The 19843-nt window shown below is 47.0% G+C and overlaps 2 protein-coding genes across 4 annotated transcripts; one reads left to right on the top strand and one right to left on the bottom strand.

Moving 5' to 3' along the window:
- Window positions 1-1765: 1765 nt before the first annotated feature.
- Window positions 1766-6989, bottom strand: ccdc149a (coiled-coil domain containing 149a). 3 transcript variants are annotated; one of them, XM_049734754.1, is made up of 14 exons: window positions 6828-6989; window positions 5799-5960; window positions 5686-5724; window positions 5546-5587; window positions 5340-5447; window positions 5152-5268; window positions 4916-5088; window positions 4770-4842; window positions 4527-4611; window positions 4272-4416; window positions 4117-4193; window positions 3984-4016; window positions 2898-2987; window positions 1766-2242 (listed from the first exon to the last, which is right to left on the bottom strand). In XM_049734754.1, exons 1-14 carry the CDS (start codon window positions 6873-6875, stop codon window positions 1899-1901), a joined length of 1536 nt encoding a protein of 511 aa, XP_049590711.1. In that variant the 5' UTR covers window positions 6876-6989; the 3' UTR covers window positions 1766-1898. The 3 variants fall into 3 exon arrangements, with proteins under 3 accessions (XP_049590711.1, XP_049590716.1, XP_049590724.1); XM_049734759.1 differs by lacking the exon at window positions 3984-4016; XM_049734767.1 differs by lacking the exon at window positions 5546-5587.
- Window positions 6990-7402: 413 nt separating this feature from the next.
- adgra3 (adhesion G protein-coupled receptor A3) lies at window positions 7403-19282 on the top strand. The gene is made up of 19 exons (XM_049734559.1): window positions 7403-8214; window positions 9582-9653; window positions 11120-11191; window positions 12923-12994; window positions 13100-13171; window positions 13248-13408; window positions 14425-14638; window positions 14731-14895; window positions 15037-15238; window positions 15319-15468; window positions 15568-15726; window positions 15813-15980; window positions 16165-16375; window positions 16454-16662; window positions 16802-16926; window positions 17000-17123; window positions 17200-17345; window positions 17421-17516; window positions 17762-19282. The coding sequence occupies exons 1-19, from the start codon at window positions 8009-8011 to the stop codon at window positions 19083-19085; spliced, it is 3948 nt and encodes a 1315-aa protein (XP_049590516.1). The 5' UTR covers window positions 7403-8008; the 3' UTR covers window positions 19086-19282.
- The last annotated feature ends 561 nt before the right edge of the window (window positions 19283-19843 follow it).

Raw genomic sequence — 19843 nt, 5'->3', positions numbered from 1 at the left:
CCAACACACCATCAACATGACTCAGCAAAATAAATAAATAAATTGGTGGCGCTCAAACCCTCTTTTCTATTTTTTCATATTTAAAAAAATAATAATTGAATCAATTCAATCCTGATTAAAATGCAATAAAAAAAAGCCGTCCTGCAATGCGGCTTTTGCACTGTTTTCCTTTTCAGCTATCATACTACTGATTTTAGCAGTATGCTTTGCAAGCTTTTGTTCACCTTCTATTGTGATTCTATATAAAAAGATGAGTGACAAGCTCTGCCTGTTTCCCTCTTCTGGCGCACTGCTGCTCTATTCTGGCAGCTAATAACAAGGCCTGTCAGCAGCAGAGCAGAAAGTTACACTTGTCAAGTCATGTGCCCTAAAAGCTGCGGGCGTCCAGGCGTCTCCCGAGACGCGAGAACAGTCGGGCCATCGCAAAGACGAAAAAAAATCAGCCGCCTGCGAGAGTCATTAACCTCAACTTGGAAAGTGCGGCCTTGGAAAAGTCCATCTTCGCCCTTCAACCTTGGATGAGATGATGATGATGGTCACACTTATTGGAGTTCACGTGCATGGTGGAGACTTTTTTCACTGCAGGTGTCATGAAATTGTGCGAAAAGGCAGAAAAAGTCTTCCAGTAAAAATACAATGAAGGACAACTATGTTTACTGAACCACGAAAGGAATAAAATAAGTAGCATGAGCGATTGATTGCTTGCTGTTTATACAGGTTTATTCATATAAAGTTTTTTTTTTTTAACGAGTTAGAGCCCAGGTTTCAAACTTAAGGCCCGGGGGCCAGATTTGGCTCACCACAATATTTTATATGACCCGCGAAAGTAAATCAAGCATTTCATGATGCTAGGGAAAATCTGAACCAAAATGTCTAATTTGTATTTGTAATAAATAATAATATTGAGATATTGCAATTATTATTTTTTTGTTACCAACCATGAATAAAAGATCGTGGCCAATTATTCAGAGATTTTTGTACTGCTTAAATAATACCAAATATACAGTGAATGAATGAATTGACTAGAACCAGGTCATTTTGCAAATGGGAGTTGATTAAAAAAAAAAAAAAAAAATGGCTGCAAAAGACTGCCCTCTATATGTCAAAATAGGAACAACATTCATCAGATGAATTCCATTTATTGCAACCTTTTTTAAAAACCGTCCTCAACCACAATATGTCCATGAAAATCCCACACGAAGCTCCGATGTTGGAATTTAGGTTGAAGGAATGTATGTCACGCAAGCAAACGGCTCCAGGATCTTCTTGGCAAAACACAGTTTTCTACCCAAACAACTTTGCAAATCTCCTCGCTGTCTTGAAGGCGTGCAGAGATTCCTGATGAGGAATCCAAAAGCAAGCTGCTATCGTCTTACATGTTGATTAGTTTGCACTCCATCTGCTTGAGAAAGTTGTGCTCCTCGCTCGGGGAGGAAAGCGGCGTGCCAAATCAGCTGGCTGGTGCCGAGTTCACGCCGCCGCCCGCCGCTCCAATTTATTTAGTGGCGTGGGGATTAAAAATAGCAAGTTGCGCCGAGTAAGCGCTTCATGATTTTGCGTGGAGAGGCCAGCTGTCACCTGCAGAAAGGCTGGGATTCATATCCGCCGTGTGTTGTCTTGGTGGAAATCATAATTAGCAGTCAACTGGAAGAGTTAACAACAAATCCATGAATCGATTATCAAAGATCTTGTTTCCCTTCATATTGTGCAAATCCAACAGTCAATATTCTCCGCGTTCCCAATGAAAGCTGTCTGATAATCTGAATCCAACAAGGATATCTGCAAACTTTTATTTTGAAAATCACATTGCTCAACATTTTTGCCGATTTTCAGACGTGTTAATATTCCATTTATGCTCTGCCAAAAGTTTCTCAACCCATCGAAATCTTCGTACGTCTTCACACCAAGCGATGACATATGTCACCGTGCTCAGCGTGACGTCGGATGTCCTCCTGGCGGTGTTCCAGCAAATCGGAGTTGCAGTCATGCGAGGCGTCCAGCGCCACCACCGCCTCTTCGCCCTCCTCCACCGCCGCCTCGGCGTCTTCCTCTCGGGCTTCTCTCCCCGCCTCCTCCACGGGACTCCGTCCGTCTTCTTCTGTCGGGGTCGCCGAGTCGCCTCCTCTGTCGTCGATCCCGTTCGTCTGCGTTGCCGCCGCCGGCTGTGTCGCGCCATCTGTGCCAAGGTCGCCGGCAGCCGTGTGGCACTCCCACAATGCTTCATCGGTGCTGCCGCAGTTACCTTGACAAAGTAACCTGGTTATTACACAGACTACTTGCTTTAAAAAGTACTTTACTGATTACTCGACGTAACTAAGGGCGCGATATCCAATTTATTGCAACTTCACTGAGAAGCAGCGCCACCTATTGGTTCTGACGGGGCCACGAGCCCCTAAAGCAAAGTGAATTCTTTTGTTTGATAAAGACAGATGAAGTTATTTCAATTGTGACTGGAGCGCTTCCATAGCAACAGTCTAAATATAGCTGCAGCAACAGTGACAAGGGGGACGTGTGACAGCTACAGCTTAGTTCTGCCTCTTCGCCAAAATGTGGCCGCACTTTGGGGGATTACTGACCCATATTTGTTGACACGCATGAAAAAAAAAGGTTAAAGACTCTCAAAGGCCCCGCAGATGAACGCGGGAGGAGAACGACGTTACTCCGGTCCGGCATCCATATTTATGGGCCCCCTTGCGCACACATTTCACACTTGGTCGTCTTTCAAGAGAAGTTTGTGAATGTCAGCGGGCGAGAATTTGCCTCCCATTTTCCAAATGCCACGGCATTTGGGCAAGTTGCGCCAATGAGGAGGCGAGGCGGCACAGGCGACGTACGCTCGGGCTAATGGCGCTCTTCGTGGCATCTCGTCCCGCTTTACGCACGATTACTCGTCTTACCTGGGGGCGGATGGCGATGCGGGGACGCCGCCTGCGTCGGATGAAGCCCCGGCGGGAGGTTCTCGTTGGGCGGCGCCTCGTTCCTCGTTCCTGCCAAGACAACGAGTTATTAAGAGGTGAGCGCTGACCTACATTTGAAACATCAATTTGGAATTGTAACAATAGTTATATATCAGGTAAAAAAAAAATACCCAACAAAACCAGCAAACTACCCTTCGATGACATCAGCATTTTCCTGTCCTCTGATTGGTCGGTTAGAAGAAAACTTGCTCGAGCCGAATTTGACAAGCATAACACATCTGGGGCGACCTGCACTCATTAATATATTTGATAATCACCAATGAAGTTAAATTAGATCATTTCCCGCGGCAAATGGGACGATCTCTCACGACGAGGCGTTCGGGAATCGCCCAGGTGATATTTCATCCTGCGTGTGGGGCTCGCACACATGTGAAAAATCGTTTTTTTAAGATCGGTAAGCATCGCCGTCACGTCCATAAAAGTGTGACTCCGTCAAAAGTGGCCTCGACTTTGCCGTCATCTGTCTTCATTAGTGATGGCTGCGCGCCTCTTGGCCCGACACCATATGCTACTTATGGCGTCACAAACACACACAAACCTGCCAAATGCGCTCATCAACCTTTACGACGAACCATTCAAGTGTGAGGCTCCGCCGCAAAACAACACCCCAAAATGGATGTGCGCAAACGCTTTTGTTTTGGGGTGATGGGGCGCCGAGGGGGATGTCCATCACGCGCTTTTCGCTCAAAACAAATAGTTTGCCTGTTTCATTCCGTCCTGTTTAATACACATCAAGCCCACACCTCTCTTTCGGGCGCCTACAAATCCCCTAATAACGCCACATTCCCCCCTAAATGTGTTTGTAATGTGGGCAATCATTTTCCATAATGGACGCTTGTCAGTTTTATGGCGGAGAATGATGGTCTGGTGACAAGCCGGCAGTTCCCCCTCCCTCTCCTCGCTGCCTTATATGTGGCGCAACACCGCCCCCTGCTGGGGAGAAGTGGAACTGCATGGTGAATGGAAGATGGAGTTGACGCCGGGTAAAAGACAAAGAATACATACTCCCAATTCCCACGGATACGCGGTAGGTCAGGCCTGAGACGCAGCCGCCGCAAAAGGAAACAAAGACACACCAAAAAAGCGTGAGAGCGAGAGAGAGGAAATTTGTACGCTTATTGATTTAATAAAGACCCACCTGGAAGACTCCAAAAGCCAGCAACCTCCAACGTCTTTAACTTCCTTTCCAAGTCGGCAACTCTGTTCCCGAGGATTCTACCATGTGTGGAAAAAAAGCGGTTCTTGAGTTTTCCAGATCCCGAGCTAGTAAACAACAGCCGACGAGTCGCTCACCTGTTGGTGTGCCGTTGGTGCTGGATGACGAGATTCTTCTCGTGGACGGTCTCCAGCAGGGCCGTGGCCAGGGACTTGAGCTCGCAAATGGATTGAGGCGTGGCCGGGAGGCTGCAGCCGTGCTCCTCTAGAAGCATCTCCTCCACTGCAGAAGAAGCAAGGAATGTCACTTTTATGTCATGCGTCATAAAGTAGGAAAGATTAGTTTTGCACCCAAAGCACACAAAAAATTTGGTGCCGTTAGTTTTTGGTTACCTTGTTGGGCGGAGAGGACGCCAGAGATCGGACTGTTGTGTGACTTCACGTAACCGCTGGAGTTTCTCCTCCTCGCCAGCGCGGCCTGCAAAGATTGCAGTAGAGCTGCCAAAATTAATCGATTAATCGACAACTGATTGATTTGAATCGTTTCGAGCCCCTATTTAACATCAAATTGTCCAAATCCTCTGATTTCAGCCTTTCAACAATAAATATTTGATCTCATTTCTATCAAGCTCTTACCTTGTACTTCATGATGTTGGATTTGAGCAGGGTCACCTCCTCTTGCAGTTGTTTGAAGCGCTCGTGCAAATACCTGCCAGGCAGATGGTGCCTTCAAAAGCTCCCCCAAAAAAACCAAAAACAAACGATGAGTGTGTATGTGTTACCGGTTTTCCATGCAGAGCGCGTCCACGTCAAGGATGTGCGAGTCCCGGTTGCCCATCACGTGGTTGAGCTCCAAGTTGAGTCGCTCGGCCTTGTCGCGGTACACGACGCGCTCCGCCTTCACGTCTTGGAGCTCGTCCGAGAGCGTCTTCGCATTAAGCGCCATCTCTTCCATCTGGCAAATCATAATCTTAACTATAGGGCCACCTCATTGGACACCTCACGGGGCTTTCCCTACCTGATGGCCGGCTCTCTCCAGCCGCCGCACCAGATCTTCACGCTCGTGCGCAGGGAAGTGTCGCGCGCCCACCTCATCATCCCCCAGCCGCTGTCGCGTGATAGTCATTCGCAGGAGCTGACCCCGCCGAGAAGGACGACGTTGACAGTTTCAGCAACCTCCGGCGGACGAAGCAAGTTTCCACTCACCTTGTTATCCCCTTGAGCCTCCAGTAGCCGCTGAGTCAGCTCCTTAGCCTCCTCGGTGAGCTGCTTCACACGTTCCTTGGACTCTCGCAGCAATTGGGCGAGGTTCACCTACAGGAAGAAACAGGGCAGGGAACTCTGGTGATTGCCAAGGGCACCAAAATGAAAAACATGGCTGACTTGGCCCACAGTGTCATTGAACTTCTTACACCAACTCTCCAAGTAGTAGCATTGTCACACACTAACATGAACTTCTCACCCAGGGCATGCAAAAAAAAAAGAAGAGGATGAAAGGAAAAATGTGATTGGTAGAAACTTCCATGACAACATTATCACACAAAATTCTTACCTGATTGCGTTTCTCTGGCGCTAAAGACGGGTCTCTTTCCTAAACCGTGAATAAATGTCAGCGTTGAAAACATAAAAACCTGCTGACACACAAAAACACACGCATACACTCACAATGAGCTCCTTGTACTTGTTCTTGAGACCTTGGTGGCGCTCTCGAAGCTGGTTGGCCATCAGCTTGTACTGGTCTCGCTCCTGCTGACACGTATCCAGCTCCTTGGACAGAATGAGCAGGGCCTCTTTTTTGCTCTCGAGCTTGCGCTTGCAAACCAGGAACTAGAGCAAACACACACACACACACACACACACACACACACACACACACACACACACACACACACACACACACACACACACACACACACACACACACACACGTATCTTTACCAGTGCTGAGAAAGAACCATGTGCAAATACAGTAACGGCTAGTTTATCTCGGATAATTGGTTTCAAAAACCAGTGAAATCCGCGAAATACGGTCACCAACAAAAACTACTGGGCAGGTTAGCGAGTTAGCGGAAAGATGCTAATTCGCGATCGTGCTAACACGCGAAAACGGACTTCTAAAGGAATGTAAACGAACATTTGGAGCAACACTACATTGTCCTAAAGGTTAGACACACGTTTCCTCAATTTAGAAGTTCTATTTTGACTTTTAGATGTTTTTTTTTAATTTGGAAAAAAAATCCGCGATGTAGTGAAGCCGCGATAAACGAAACGCGAAGTAGCGAGGGATCACTGTACTTTGTCACTGCGCTTAGTAGGTTTTTGATTTTTCGGAGGAGTTTTTACAATTCATGGCTACTTTTCCGACGTCGGATTCTTACGTATAAATGCACTGCTGACATTTGCTCAGGTGATTGTGCAAATGTCAACAATAGTTACCTGGACAGAAGGTAGAAAGGCAAACATTGTAAGCCAGGGGTGCAAATGAATTCAAGGGCACTCAACCCAACTCGCCACATATAATCTACTTTGGATCAGTTGTTCGATCGTGGACCAGAACCACATTTTTTTTTTTTTTGTATTAGAGCTGTGTACAAAAAGTTGAGCATCACTCCCACCTGCTGGCTCCATATGCTAAGGGGGAGATTCGCTAACAAAAGGGATGCCCGTGTGTACATTCGTGAACGGCGCACTCACCTCGTTCACCAGGCCTTGCCAGTCATTTTCGCTTCGAGAAGACTGCATTTTTCTTCCGAATGTCTTCAAGAGAACGTCTGAATGGTGAAGGACTTGACACGACTCTCCTTCTGTTTACCGGCTACGTCACACAAACCAGCCCCCGCGTGGTCAAGTAAGAGTTTGTAAGAAGGATAACCATATCCTGTTAATCTTCCAAATTTAAATTGCTTTTCTAGTTCTTATTTTTCACCAATTCAATCTTAATGACTTAAAAATGTCTGTTAGATTTATGTATTGGATTTTTTTTAATGTTATGCCTTTACATAAAGCCTAATTTTATTTTAAACAAAAGATAGGAACGTTTGGCTGTAGGCGGAAGTGGATACTACTGTAAATTACAAATTAGTTTACTTCCGGGTTTGGTACAAGTTAAAACGAATTTAAATAAACGATATTGGATGATTCATGTATCTTATTATTTTCTATTTGTGGCGTATGACATTAATTATTAATTAAAATCATCTTTAACAAATAAAATATTATTTGAGTTGAAAAAGCACTTCCGTCAAATGTCTTATTTTGAAATACGGACAGGGAAGCTGTTAGCCAACTCGGCTCCGAGCGGGCAACAGCGAAGACTTCTCAATGGACAAGAACTCGCCTGGAATTCTTTACTACGTGCGAAGGGAACTAAAGAGAAGCTACAGTACATGAGGAGCTTCTCCTCCTAAATAGGTTCCCCTTCCTTTCGACGTTTTGAGCTGTCGTAACTTTTGGGCTGCTCTTGCTCTCGGCGCTCGTGTTTTTCTGGCTGATTTCCCGTTGGGGGAAAAAAAAGGGAGAAAGGGGACTTCTGTTTGCTCGGATTTGGGTCCGACCACTACCCGAGACCTTTTTTTTGTGTGTGTGGATAATTTGGGGATGACCGCAGCCGCCTTCGGTGAAAAAGGAAACTCTCACGCGATTGGCACCAAACGCAACGCTATTTGGAAAGACGATTTGAAATGAAGGAACAAACAAAGAACCCTTCCGTTGTATTGAAGGCAAAGAAGAATTGGACGATGGAACAGTACGACAACCAAAGAAGCTATAAGCTAAAGTAATATGTCTGTGCTTAATGTAAAAAGAAAAGCAACTTTTGCCGGATTCATGAGATTTATCAATTTTCACTGCGGTTACTTTACGGTCCCGTGGGAAAAATGAGTGCTCATTGGCTCAAGTTTGTGACTTTGCTGCTCTGCATCGGCTGCGTTGTGTCGGCGGCGGACGCGTCCGGTTGTAAATACGACGAGCACTCGAAAAGCACCGGGAAGAGCCTTGGGTCCGACAGGAAAGTTGTCTGCAGCAACATGGAGCTCCGTCAAATGCTGCCGCCCGACTCCTTCCCAAATCGGACTGTCACACTGTGAGTATAAGCGATGGGCGTTTCCGTTTACGACGCCACTTGAACGCACCACGTCCTTTTACGAAATCTCAACAGGTCCATGACAGACTGTGCACTTGAATAACTAACTAATAAAGCTATTCATGATTTTATTGACATAAATAAGTCGGCGCACATCACTAACACAATTGTTGCTTTAGCTTTCCCATGCAAACGTATTCAATCTTTTTGTGCACTTGTGGAAATTCCACAGTGCAGCTGTGCTTTTTTTTCCTGTCTGTGCTTTTGTGGTGGTGTTGAGTGATTGCAGCAACATGAGAACACCCGAAGCAGGGAAAGGAAATAATAGACGCCGGGGCCTAGAAATGTAAAAAGGGGAGGATTTGCTGCTACCCCAGAAGTAAATTGTTGTCCCAGTGTGTGGATTTGTTGAAAGGATTGTTGTTGACAAAAGGCTGGGATGGGTTCTTTTATTTCATGACGTGACAAGTCTGGATGGACAGGTGATAGTTGGGATTAGCTCTCTGTGGTCTTTCTTGGATTTCAGGTCATGACCTTATGACATTGAGGTCATACCACTGTCACGTATGTCCTCGTTGATGGGTAGGTTGGATGATCATCAGCTGACAGCTTGATGCCGCCTGGACAAAAGACAATAAATGGCATTTGGCTTACTCCCGCTGAGGAATCTCATGCGGATAATTTTTGAAAAATGGCTCCTGTTTTTCCCCCTTTACCATTTTTGTTCCGATGATGTCACTCATGTCATGTTTTGGTCATCTCAGTAGTTGAATGGGCAAAGCAGAAGTTCTTGTGTCAAGGTCTGACTTTGACTTTGAGGCCTGTCTAACAAGTATTTTAAATTCAAGCAATGCTTGGGGCCATTCCAAAGATGTCTCAGAAGCCAGTATCAGATCTTGCTTATCTTAACCCATGTAGTTCGCCTCGGATAGGAGATCTCCGCTGTTGCAGTCGTGAGGCAGGATGTGGGAATCAGTTGGACTCCCCCTTGCAGTTTGTTCCTGGCTTGAGCTCAAGCTGGACTTATCTATGCGTCAAGATAAGCGAGAAGGCCCTCTCCCGGTACCTCCAGACTCTTTCGTGTGGAGCCCCCCCAGGCAGATATCCAGAGAGAGGCTGCAAGGGAGCAGACGCCCGGAGGGCAGAGGATGTTGAGTAGCATTGATCTCCGGCCAAATTCCCGTCAGGTTGTCGTCAGAATTACAAAATCAAAAAGAAAAACTTTTGGGAGGGATTGACTGGCGTTTGTTGGAACGTATTAATAGCTTTTCCATTCATTTCAATGGAAAAAGATAACTTGATTTGTGAATTTTTAGCTTGAGCATTAACTTTCTTTGTATTCATGTGCTTTTTTTCCCCCTTCACAGAATTCTTAACAACAACAAAATTCAAGAACTGAAGAATGGCTCTTTTCTCGGCTTGTCAACGTTGGAAAAATTGTAAGTAGCCTTTCCCGTGCGCTGTAAATGATGTCAAAGATCCAAAGGAAGTACTTTTCTTGGCGCACCGGTTCTCTCCTGGTTTGAAAATGTCATCGCCCGTGTTTCCGAGCGACGGATTCTTTTGAGAAACAAGACACCGACCGGGCCTGCACATAAGGGCCACGCATGATTTATCACTCGGGAATGGCTTCCTCGCAGATTGAATAACCAGGCCGCTAATGGTCGTGCTTTCACCCGAGGCAACCATAACACATGACTGCATCAGAAGGGAATTAGAGGTATGTTTCTGAGCCACTTTGAGAAACTCGTGTAGCCACCCTTAATCCTATCCGGTCTTTGAAAACTGAACCTTTGAGAGGCCATGTTGTGTGATACTGACTTTTTAATTGCCCTTATATTAATAGCCCCCCCCCTATGTCAATCTTCCGTGAGCTGTTCTGATCCTCGGGGCAATTTCAAGCATGTTATTAAGACACCTAAGTTGTGGGAGGGGGAAAAAAAAAAAAAAAAAGCACTGATTTAAGAGTTTCCTCCAAAATGTGGTGGTGTTGATGGGCTGGCGCGTTTTTTTACTGCCCGGGGACAATTTGCTTAATTTGTGTCCCAGAAAACTTTGATCTTCACCCTGAAAAAAAACCAAAAGTCCCTGGAAGGCTTTTATGTGCTTTTTGTCTGCCGGCGGCTAGACGATTGGGTCGTAAAAGCGCGCTCGGACCGTCGTCATTCGAATCCGCGGGGTAAGTTTAGCTCCAGAAGTAGCTCTCCTTTGTGCCCCCGGAAGGCTCGCCTGCTTTGTTATTGTAATGAAGCCAAGCAAAGGTCGGAGGTGTCGCTGTCTACGATTCCCGACGACTCCCCTCCGAATGTTCATCTTTGGTGGAAATAAAATAAAGACTCCCAGCCCTCCACCAGCCCCCACATTTTTTTTCCCTAGAAGCCTCCAGTGTCTTTCTATTTTCTTTGTCAGCCAAGAAACTCTCCTTTCAGCCAGTCAAGAACATAAAGACGGCAAGTTAGAGAATCAATTTGAGTGAATTTCTGTGGAGACGTTTTGGGCAACACACAATTCCCATTATTACGTCACTCATAAGAAGCTGAGCTAGCCCAGAGTCACATGCTAATTCCTGAGTCAATTTGCCGCTTCGGAGGAATGCTTATTGTGGGACACGGCTCAAAATCATCCGGGTCATTTGCTCAGCTTGGCAACCATATTTATTGTTGAGGTTTCGTCTTTAATTCAAAGAGTTCAAGTTTTTTTTTTTTGGTCCTATGTCTCGCATGGATTCTCATTTCCAAAAGAGTCTGACCAAAACCAAGTCACACAAAAACTGAAGAAATGTTTCCAAAAGGAAAAAAAAAATCTTACACCAAATAATATTAATAAAAATAAATGTTATCGGGAATAGTTTTACATCTAGACAAAAATGTGTAATTGATATAATACGGATGTTTTTGTTTGGCAGGGACCTGCGGAATAACCTGATCAGCCGAATCGAACCGGGTACCTTCCTTGGATTGCCAGCTCTCAAAAGACTGTGAGTAATCACCTTTCCCGCACATTTTTTTTATTTTTTTTTTTCCACTATGGCCACCTTTGCAGACTTTGGACCGCGCCGAGAGCAGCTGCCACACATATCTATGTTTGCAGTGCGCTGCCTGTTTGCATTCAGCAGCTCTGCTATGCGTCCAAAAGGGAGGACAGGACACTCGCTCAAGTCCTATTTTATTTCCATTGCCGTGTTTAGTCTGGCGGCTTGCCAGATACAGCTTGGGCCCTTGGATGCTTTCACACGCTCCCACCAGTGTCAGGGATGGGCGTAGAGCGCTTGGAAATGAGGGGGGGCGTTTTTGTTATCTGTGCATTTAGGAGACCGGGAATCCGGCATGTTCCCGAAATGCGGCGTGATTTGGAATCAAGAGCGTTGGGATGCTGCCAAGCCAAAGTTGAGTTTGGCTGCGCCTGCAGAGCAATAAGAGGCAGACAGGAAGGCCGTTCAGCCTGTGCGTGCTGTGCTGCTCTATATACGTGGCTCGGTGCTGCCCCCTAGGAAAGAGAGTGGGGGGAAATGAGCCTCTGACACCAGTTTGACACCAGATCGGGTGGACATGTAAATCTGAGGAATTCACTTTCAATTACGATTGCAAGATTGGTATATTTGGAAAAAAAAAAAAGATTATTAACTTGCATATTTATATCCACTGCAACATGTTTGTTTACATAAGGAAACCATATTTAAATTCATTAAATACATTTGCACTTTTTTTTTTTAAGAATAACATTTTTTTTTAAGAATAACACATTTTGTCAAATTTGCTTGCTCTAAAAAAAAAATCTAAATAACCATTTTTACATCTTGTGTTGTACTCCACCTCCCAAAAAAAAAAATAGCCAAAGGGTCCCAGCTCAGGCATCTTCACAACAGACTATTTTTGCCTCTCCTTCCGGCCCCCTCTGTGCTATTCGTCACACCCGCGGGGTCTTGCGAGGACCCCCCAAACCCGCGCCGAGCCGTGCCACAATGCAGAAGGAATGAAAAGCAAAATGATCTTCATTGCTCACAATGCCGCCACTTTTTTAACTTGGGCTGATTTGAACCGCAAAATAGAAGGAGGGTTCATTTCATGCGTAATTCTTCCAGGCTGGAGCGCTTACATGGCACCGGCAGCTCCTGACACTCGATAATCACGTGTGATGAATCACCTCAGTCTGCCTTTTTGAAGTGCAGACACCCACATGCAGGCACACAAACATGTTTGGGGGGAAAAAAAATCACTTTGAACTTAAAGTAGGTCTGTCTCAACGCACCTCTTGTACGCTTATTTTTATTTGAGGAGATGTATAACTGTAGGGGTAAAAATAACAAAAAAATCCCATCAAAAGATTTTTAAAAATCCTTGTACATTAACAATTACAATCTATATTTTTAGAGTTCAATTTAAGCCACAGTATAACAAGAGGGAGAAAAAGGTAAAAAAATAAAAGATCTAATGAAAAAATATAAATAATAAATACATAAATAAATAGATGAATAGATAAATAAATAAATAAATAAAAGTTTTAAAATGCTTCAAAATAAATTAGAACACTATATTTATTTTTTATTTTTTTACAGGTCTATCTCTCGTCCAGTGTAAAACAATAAAACCAACAGAAGAAGTTTCATTCTCATTGTTATACATTTAAAACATACCACAGTATAACAGGGAAGGATAAAAGAACACAAAAATTAATAAAATTGTTTGTTGTTGGTTTTTTTTTGGGGCAGGGATTTGTCCAACAACAGCATCGGCTGCCTCAACGTGGACATCTTCAGGGGCCTCACAAGTCTCATCCGCCTGTAAGTCTTTTCATGAGTTGAGTGATGAAATTTAAATGAATTAATTAATTAATTTGAATTAAATGTAAACGCCCCCATGACCTAGTCACATAATCATATTTACAGGAATCTTTCTGGGAATCTCTTCTCTTCGTTGGCGCAGGGGACCTTTGACAGCCTCGTGTCCTTGAAGTCACTGTGAGTATGAAGCCAAAACGGGGACGATCCATCGGCGCACCATCGTCACCTGGCCGATTTGTTTACAACCCCGCAGGGATTTCCAGACGCCCTACCTGCTGTGCGACTGCAACCTGCTGTGGCTGCTGCGCTGGCTCCGCGACAGGAACGTGGCGGCCAAGAGCACCAAGTGCTCGTACCCGCAGTCGCTGCAAGGCCAGCTCGTCTCAGCCGTCAAGCCGGAGCGCCTCACGTGCGGTAGGTCGACGCCGGTCCAGCCGGGTATTTCAACTTCCTTTGTTTCGCTTTCAGCAGGCGAGGTTGAAATGTGACGATCGCCAACTGTGTCTGTTTATATTTATCAGTTTGGCGGCCATCACAACCTTGGAGGTTTTAAATGGACTAAAAGAAAGCTTGCAGCGATACATGTCGGTTTGCTATTTTCGCAAGAGAAGTGACATGAATTAGCAGTACCGCTTTTTTTTTGGTAGGTGACTAGACACTATAATTAAGGGTCTACCCGTCCCTGGCGGATTTCAAGCACACTGAGTGGCCCCTTAATTAATCCCCCCAGGGGGAAAAAATGACAGAAGCTTTATTTTTACATTATAAAAACCCAGAATTCCTTAAAAAAAAGAAAAAAAATCCCCCAAATAATGGAAAAAATACAAAATATGAAGAAGCTATAGAAAAAAAAATTAATATGAGAACGTGTATGTTGACTGTAGTATTAAGTTGTAATATCGCCAAGCACCACTAGATGGCAGTTATGTCTTAGTTGTGGTTACACTGGCCCTAATATTACAATAGGAGTAGGCCTGATCATTTTTGGCAAATAATATAAGAAAAATAATAAAATAAATAATATGCAAACATTAATTTTAAAATTTTGAGTGAGTTTATTTTGTGAAAATAAATATAGAAAAGGAGTTATTGCACTTGATATTTGTTTCTTTTTTGTGACGTCTTTTTTTTGTATGCAAACCTTTGCCATGATAGAAAAAAAAAAGTTATTTTGTCTGCTCCCAACTTTTTCAGGCTAGTGGCTCTTTTATACGTGCATTGAAAAATGTATTATCAAAAAATCAGATTAATTAACAGCATGTACTGTATTTTGTCCATATTTAAATTGGCATTTTGGTGTGGCAAAGATGGAAAAATTGTGCCTTTAACTTGTTTATTATTTATCCAGTGCCGGTTTGTGACATCTGAAAGTGTTCATAAGGGTTCCCATGACAACATTGTTTCTCAACTGGGCTCACTTGCTGTCGCAGACGCCCCGCTCGAGCTGCCCTCCTTCCAGCTGACACCGTCCCAGCGACAGGTGGTTTTCCAGGGGGACAGCCTGCCTTTCCAGTGCCAAGCGTCCTTCGTGGCCGAGGACATGCAGGTGCTGTGGTACCAGAACGGGCGCATGGTGACGCCTGACGCCGCCCAGGGCATTTACATCGAGAAACACATGGTTCAGAACTGCTCCCTGATTGCCAGGTGATGAGATCATCAAGCATTAAAAAAAAAAAAAAAAAAAAAAAAAAGCAACGCTGCCGCATCTCTATAAATTGAAACATGTCTCCTGGTAGCGCGTTGACCATCTCCAACATCCAACCCGGATTTACCGGGAACTGGGAGTGCCGGGTCAGGACGAGCCGAGGGAATACCACCAGGACGGTCCATATTGTTGTGCTGGAGAGTTCCGCCAAATACTGCGCCCCTGAACGCATCTCCAACAACAAAGGAGACTTCAGGTTGGTTCAAATCATTTTGTAACCAGTCGTCAATAAATGTTTCCAACTTTGAAAATCCCTTGACTTTCATAACTGTGGTTGCAAGCGGTGGTTATTTGGCAGCAAGGAAATGCAGTAAGAACCGTTCCGACAACATTCCAGGTGGCCGCGCACCTTGGCGGGAATCCGAGCCTTCCTCCCCTGCAACAGATTACAATCGAGCGCAGGAAGCTACTCGGGCGCCTCCGGCGAGGAGCAGCGTGCTTGGCGAGACTGTAATCGCAACGGGCTGTGGGCGGAGGACGACTACTCCCGCTGCCAGTTCCAAAAAGACGTCACGCGGTTCCTCTATGTCATCAACCAGGCGAGACTTCCTTTTCCCTACGTTGGATTTCTCCTCATGTCGTACCCCGTCATGACGTTCCCCTTTGTCCCGCTCGTCAGATGCCGCTAAACGAAAGCAACGTCGTGCCCAGGGCTCGCCGCCTACTGGTCTACACCATCGACGCCGCCAACTTCTCGGACAAGATGGACATTATCTTCGTAGCGGAGATGATCGAGAAGTTCACCAAGTTTGTGGATAAGTTTAAAGATGTGAGTGGCGAGCGCGAATGTTTGTCGAATACAGTCTATTAAAAAAAAATACACAGCTCAGTTTGAGTCACAACATAACAAGCCTGTCTTGTGGTCCAGCTCGGTGAGGTGATGGTGAGCATGGCCAGCAATTTGATGCTGGCCGACGAGCGGGTGCTGTGGATGGCGCAGCGCGAGGCCACGGCGTGCTCCCGCATCATCGCCTGCCTCCAGAAGATCGCCACCCACCGCTTGGCCTCAGCGCAAGCCTTCTCTTTGGTCAGTATTTTGGCCTTGTTTTTTTCATCTTTTTATTGAATATGGAACGGTCATATCAAATAATGTTGCAACGATGTTGTCGGCAGACATCCCCCAATATCGCGCTGGAGGCCCACTCGGTCAAGGCTAACGAGTGGAACGGAATGACCTGCATGTTGTTCCAGAGGCCCAGTCCGGAACGGACTGCCGGGCAGGACCGCCAGCTTACCTTTAAATGCAACACCACTGGCTCCTTTTCCAGCGTTCTACTAAAGGTCAGTCAGGAATACTGCCACCTAGTGGTAGTCACCACACTTATTTTACTTTTTTTTTTTGTGATGGGTTTTACAACGTGCATGGCATGAGAACATATTGATTGTTCTGGAACGTATCCATTTCAATAAGCGGGCGTTCACTGGATAATAATATTTTTGGTTCTACTTTCTCGTGCTCCTTTAGAGCACCACGGTGGAGGCGTCCCTGCAGCTTCCTCAGTCGCTCTTTACCCAGGCGGCACTGCTGCCCGGCCAGGCGGAGGATACGGTTTACAAGCTCCACCTCCTGGGCTTCCGCAATGGCAAGTTCTTCCCGTCTACCGGCAACTCCTCCCAGCTGGCTGATAGCGGGAAGAGGAGGAACGTGGCCACGCCGGTTATCATGGCAAAGATAGGCAAGTGGAATTTGATTTGCGTTGGTCTTACATTTATAGCTTTCCGATTGGTTGACTTGTCTCCTCTCTCGGTTGTAGACGGCATTTCCGCGCGTATGCTGCGGACGCCCGTCAACATCACCCTGCGGCGCTTCGCCCGCGGCTCCGACGCCGTGTCCGCCTGCTGGAATTTCAGCCTAGCGGGCGGTCAGGGCGGCTGGCAGAGCGACGGCTGCCGCATTTTGGGCCATCACGACAACTTCACCACCATTTCCTGCAACTCGCTCGGCAACTACGGGTTGCTCATGGTAAGCGGCCCGCTTTGACTTTTTCCAAAACGTATTCATGGAGAACTCTCAAACTGCACACACGAGATTGTCACGTAACCCGATGCTGGCTTGTCCAAATTTGGCACGCGATCCAAAGCTGCTGTCTTTTCCGTTGCAGGACCTCAGCACCGTGGACTATTTCACTCCCAGCATTGAGCCGCTGCATCCCGTCATCTACGCCACTAGCATCGTGCTCCTCTTCTGCCTGTTGAGCATCATGGCCAGTTACATCTACCACCACAAGTAAGCGCTTCGCCATCCGACCTTCCCCACTTGCCCATTCCGCTAACTCCCCGGTGTCGCCGCCCGCTTCCAGGTCGGTGCGCGTCAGCCGCAAGTCTTGGCACATGCTGGTCAACCTCTGCTTCCACATCTCGCTCACGTGCGCCGTCTTTGTCGGCGGCATCAATCAGACGCGCTACGCCAGCGTCTGCCAAGCGGTAAGACCCCACTTTGCATTTTCAAAACGTTCTTGGTCACCTTGCTGACGGCCAGGCCCCCCACCCCTCCCCCCAGGTGGGAATTTTACTTCACTACTCCACGTTGGCGACCGCCCTCTGGGTCGGCGTGACAGCACGTAATATTTACAAGCAAGTGACGCGCAAAGCCAAGCGCTGCGAGGAGCCGGATGAGCCGCCCCCGCCGCCTCGCCCCATGCTGAGGTACGTGCGTGCAACAAAACGCGTCTTTATGATTTCTGTGTGGAGCGCTAAGCTTTCTGTTTCTGCTTCCCAAAGGTTTTACTTAATTGGCGGAGGAATACCCACTATTGTTTGTGGCATCACGGCGGCAGCTAACATCAAGAATTACGGCAGCCAAATCAATGCGCCATAGTAAGTGTCAGACATCATGTAATATTTATTTTATTTTAATAACGTTGAAGGTAAATTCGGAAATGAATTGAGATAAGACCGTCACTATTTCAGCGTATGCATATTTTGAAAAATGTTCAGATTTAAGTAAAAATAAAAAAAAGTCAAGATCAAACCCCAACATGAAAGCAGAATGAAAAAAAATAACATGATTGAAGTCTGCCGCAGGCCAATGAGATGACTTTTTGAATTTTTTGTTTTTCCAGCTGCTGGATGGCGTGGGAGCCAAGCATCGGCGCTTTTTACGGCCCGACGGGTTTCATCGTCTTCGTGGACTGCATGTACTTCCTCAGCATCCTGCTTCAGCTGCGGCGCCACCCCGAGCGGCGCTACGAGTTCAAGGAGCTGGCCGACGAGCGGCAGCACCTGGCCGGCGAGGCCGCAACAGACAGCCCGCGCCGGCCTTTCGCGCCCGGCGCCCTTCCGCGAGCCGCCTCCCCGGGGGCGCTGGAGAACGAGCACACCTTCGGCGCTCAGCTCACGGGGGCGGCGGTGGCGTTGGGCTTGTACGCCAGCCTGTGGGTGTTTGGCGCCACGGCCGTGTCGCAGGACCACCCTTTTGATTTGGCCTTCACGTGCCTGTTTGGTGTGGCGGCGCTGGCCCTCGCCGCGTTCATGGTGGCGCACCACTGCGTCAACAGGCAGGACATGCGGCGCTTTTGGTCGCAAGCCTGCTGCTCTGCCGGACGTGACTACTCCGCACAGGAGGACGCTCTTCTGCCGCAACCCGGCGTCGCCGCGGCATCCGCGGCCGGCTCGGCCAAGACGGACGCAGATTCCAACAAGGGCGCCCGCAGCAGCAGCGCCGACTCCTCCTACACCAATAAGAGCGCGCCTAGCGTGCGCAACTCCGCCCACGGCAGCAAGCTGACCAATCTACACGCAGAGGCTGCCCAGTGCAAGCCCCCCGTCGTCACCCCCGTCGTCGCCCCCGCCGCCCTGACGATGACCATTTTGGACAACAGCCTGACGGAGCATTCGGTGGACAATGAAATCAAAATGCACGTGGCGCCGGTGGACGTGCAGTTCCGCCCCGTGGAAAACAATCCGGCCTCCAACAGGCCCCACAAGAACCGATCGCGCGCTCACCGGGCCAGCCGCCTGACTGTGTTGCGGGAGTACGCCTATGACGTTCCCACCAGCGTGGACGGCAGCGTCCAAAGCGCCTCCAGCCGGCGGCACCACTATTACGACATGGCGGCCCGCAACAGCCGGCGTGCCGCCTACATGGCTTACAGAGAACGCCACCGGAGCCAGCTGCAGAACGACAGCAGCGACAGCGCCAGCCTGCCGCGACGCTCTCGCAAGGCCGGCGGGGTGTCCGAGGCGGGGGCGGCCCTCACCGGCTCCAAAGACTCCGTCGAGCCGTTCGGGAGCGGCGAACTGGAAACCAAATCGTACGGACTCAACCTCATCACACAAAATGGAAGTGCGCTCAAAGAAAATGACCAAGCGGTTCCACTAATAAGCACGGGCGAAAGCGCCCCCTCTATCAAAACTGGCTTGTGGAAGCATGAAACTACCGTGTAGCGACACGTGCCATCCTGAAGACACTGTGAAAGGCCATTTTGTTTTTTTGGGGTTTTTTTTTTTCCATCTGTTTTGTATTTTTTCACAATTCATCCACAAGCTCATCTGCTTCTCTAAATGCTCTATTTTTATAAGACGTGACTTTGCCACTGTGTTCATAACAACAACATCAGCTGTAATAAAAAGCTACAAAACCATGCACCTGCACTTTATTAGTATTCAATGTTTTTTTTTTTTTAAATGAGAGATAAGTATAATGTCTGTATGTTCACAACAACAACAGCAGCAGCAATAAGAAGTAATTAGAAGTTTGTGATTCAGGCAAAGCCGTCTCTGCTCTGGGGCTCCCAAGCCAGTTTAAAGGTGAGCATGAAACAAGAATTTCTCTTGCTGACACGATGTGAGAAGCTGTTAATTGGGTTTTCGGGCTGACCTTCAGAGCTGCTTCCCCTCCGCCAGGTGAGCTGAGATTTTTTTTATATAATTGCATTCCTGAGGGGCTCCCTGTCAGAGAGGCTTTTTGGTGGCACGCGTGCACAAATGGACCCCGCCTGGGTTGTGGTTGACAGCTGACTTGACAAGTTGAGACACACTCAACATGTCCTTGACAGCCATCATCCAAAACCTCATTTCAAGTTTGTCATCATCAGTAGCCTCACGTTGTAATCCATGTGAACAAAAACAAAAAATCTTTTAGTTCCATAGTGAGTAGAATCAAACTTGAAACTGGAATGATGCTCAAAGTACAAACTGTGATT

Source organism: Syngnathus scovelli, chromosome 1 (assembly GCF_024217435.2).
Source record: "Syngnathus scovelli strain Florida chromosome 1, RoL_Ssco_1.2, whole genome shotgun sequence".
NCBI classification, from domain to species: Eukaryota; Metazoa; Chordata; class Actinopteri; order Syngnathiformes; family Syngnathidae; genus Syngnathus; species Syngnathus scovelli.
The sequence above is the reverse complement of the archived record's forward strand: the minus strand, read 5'-3'. Positions and strand labels throughout refer to the sequence as shown.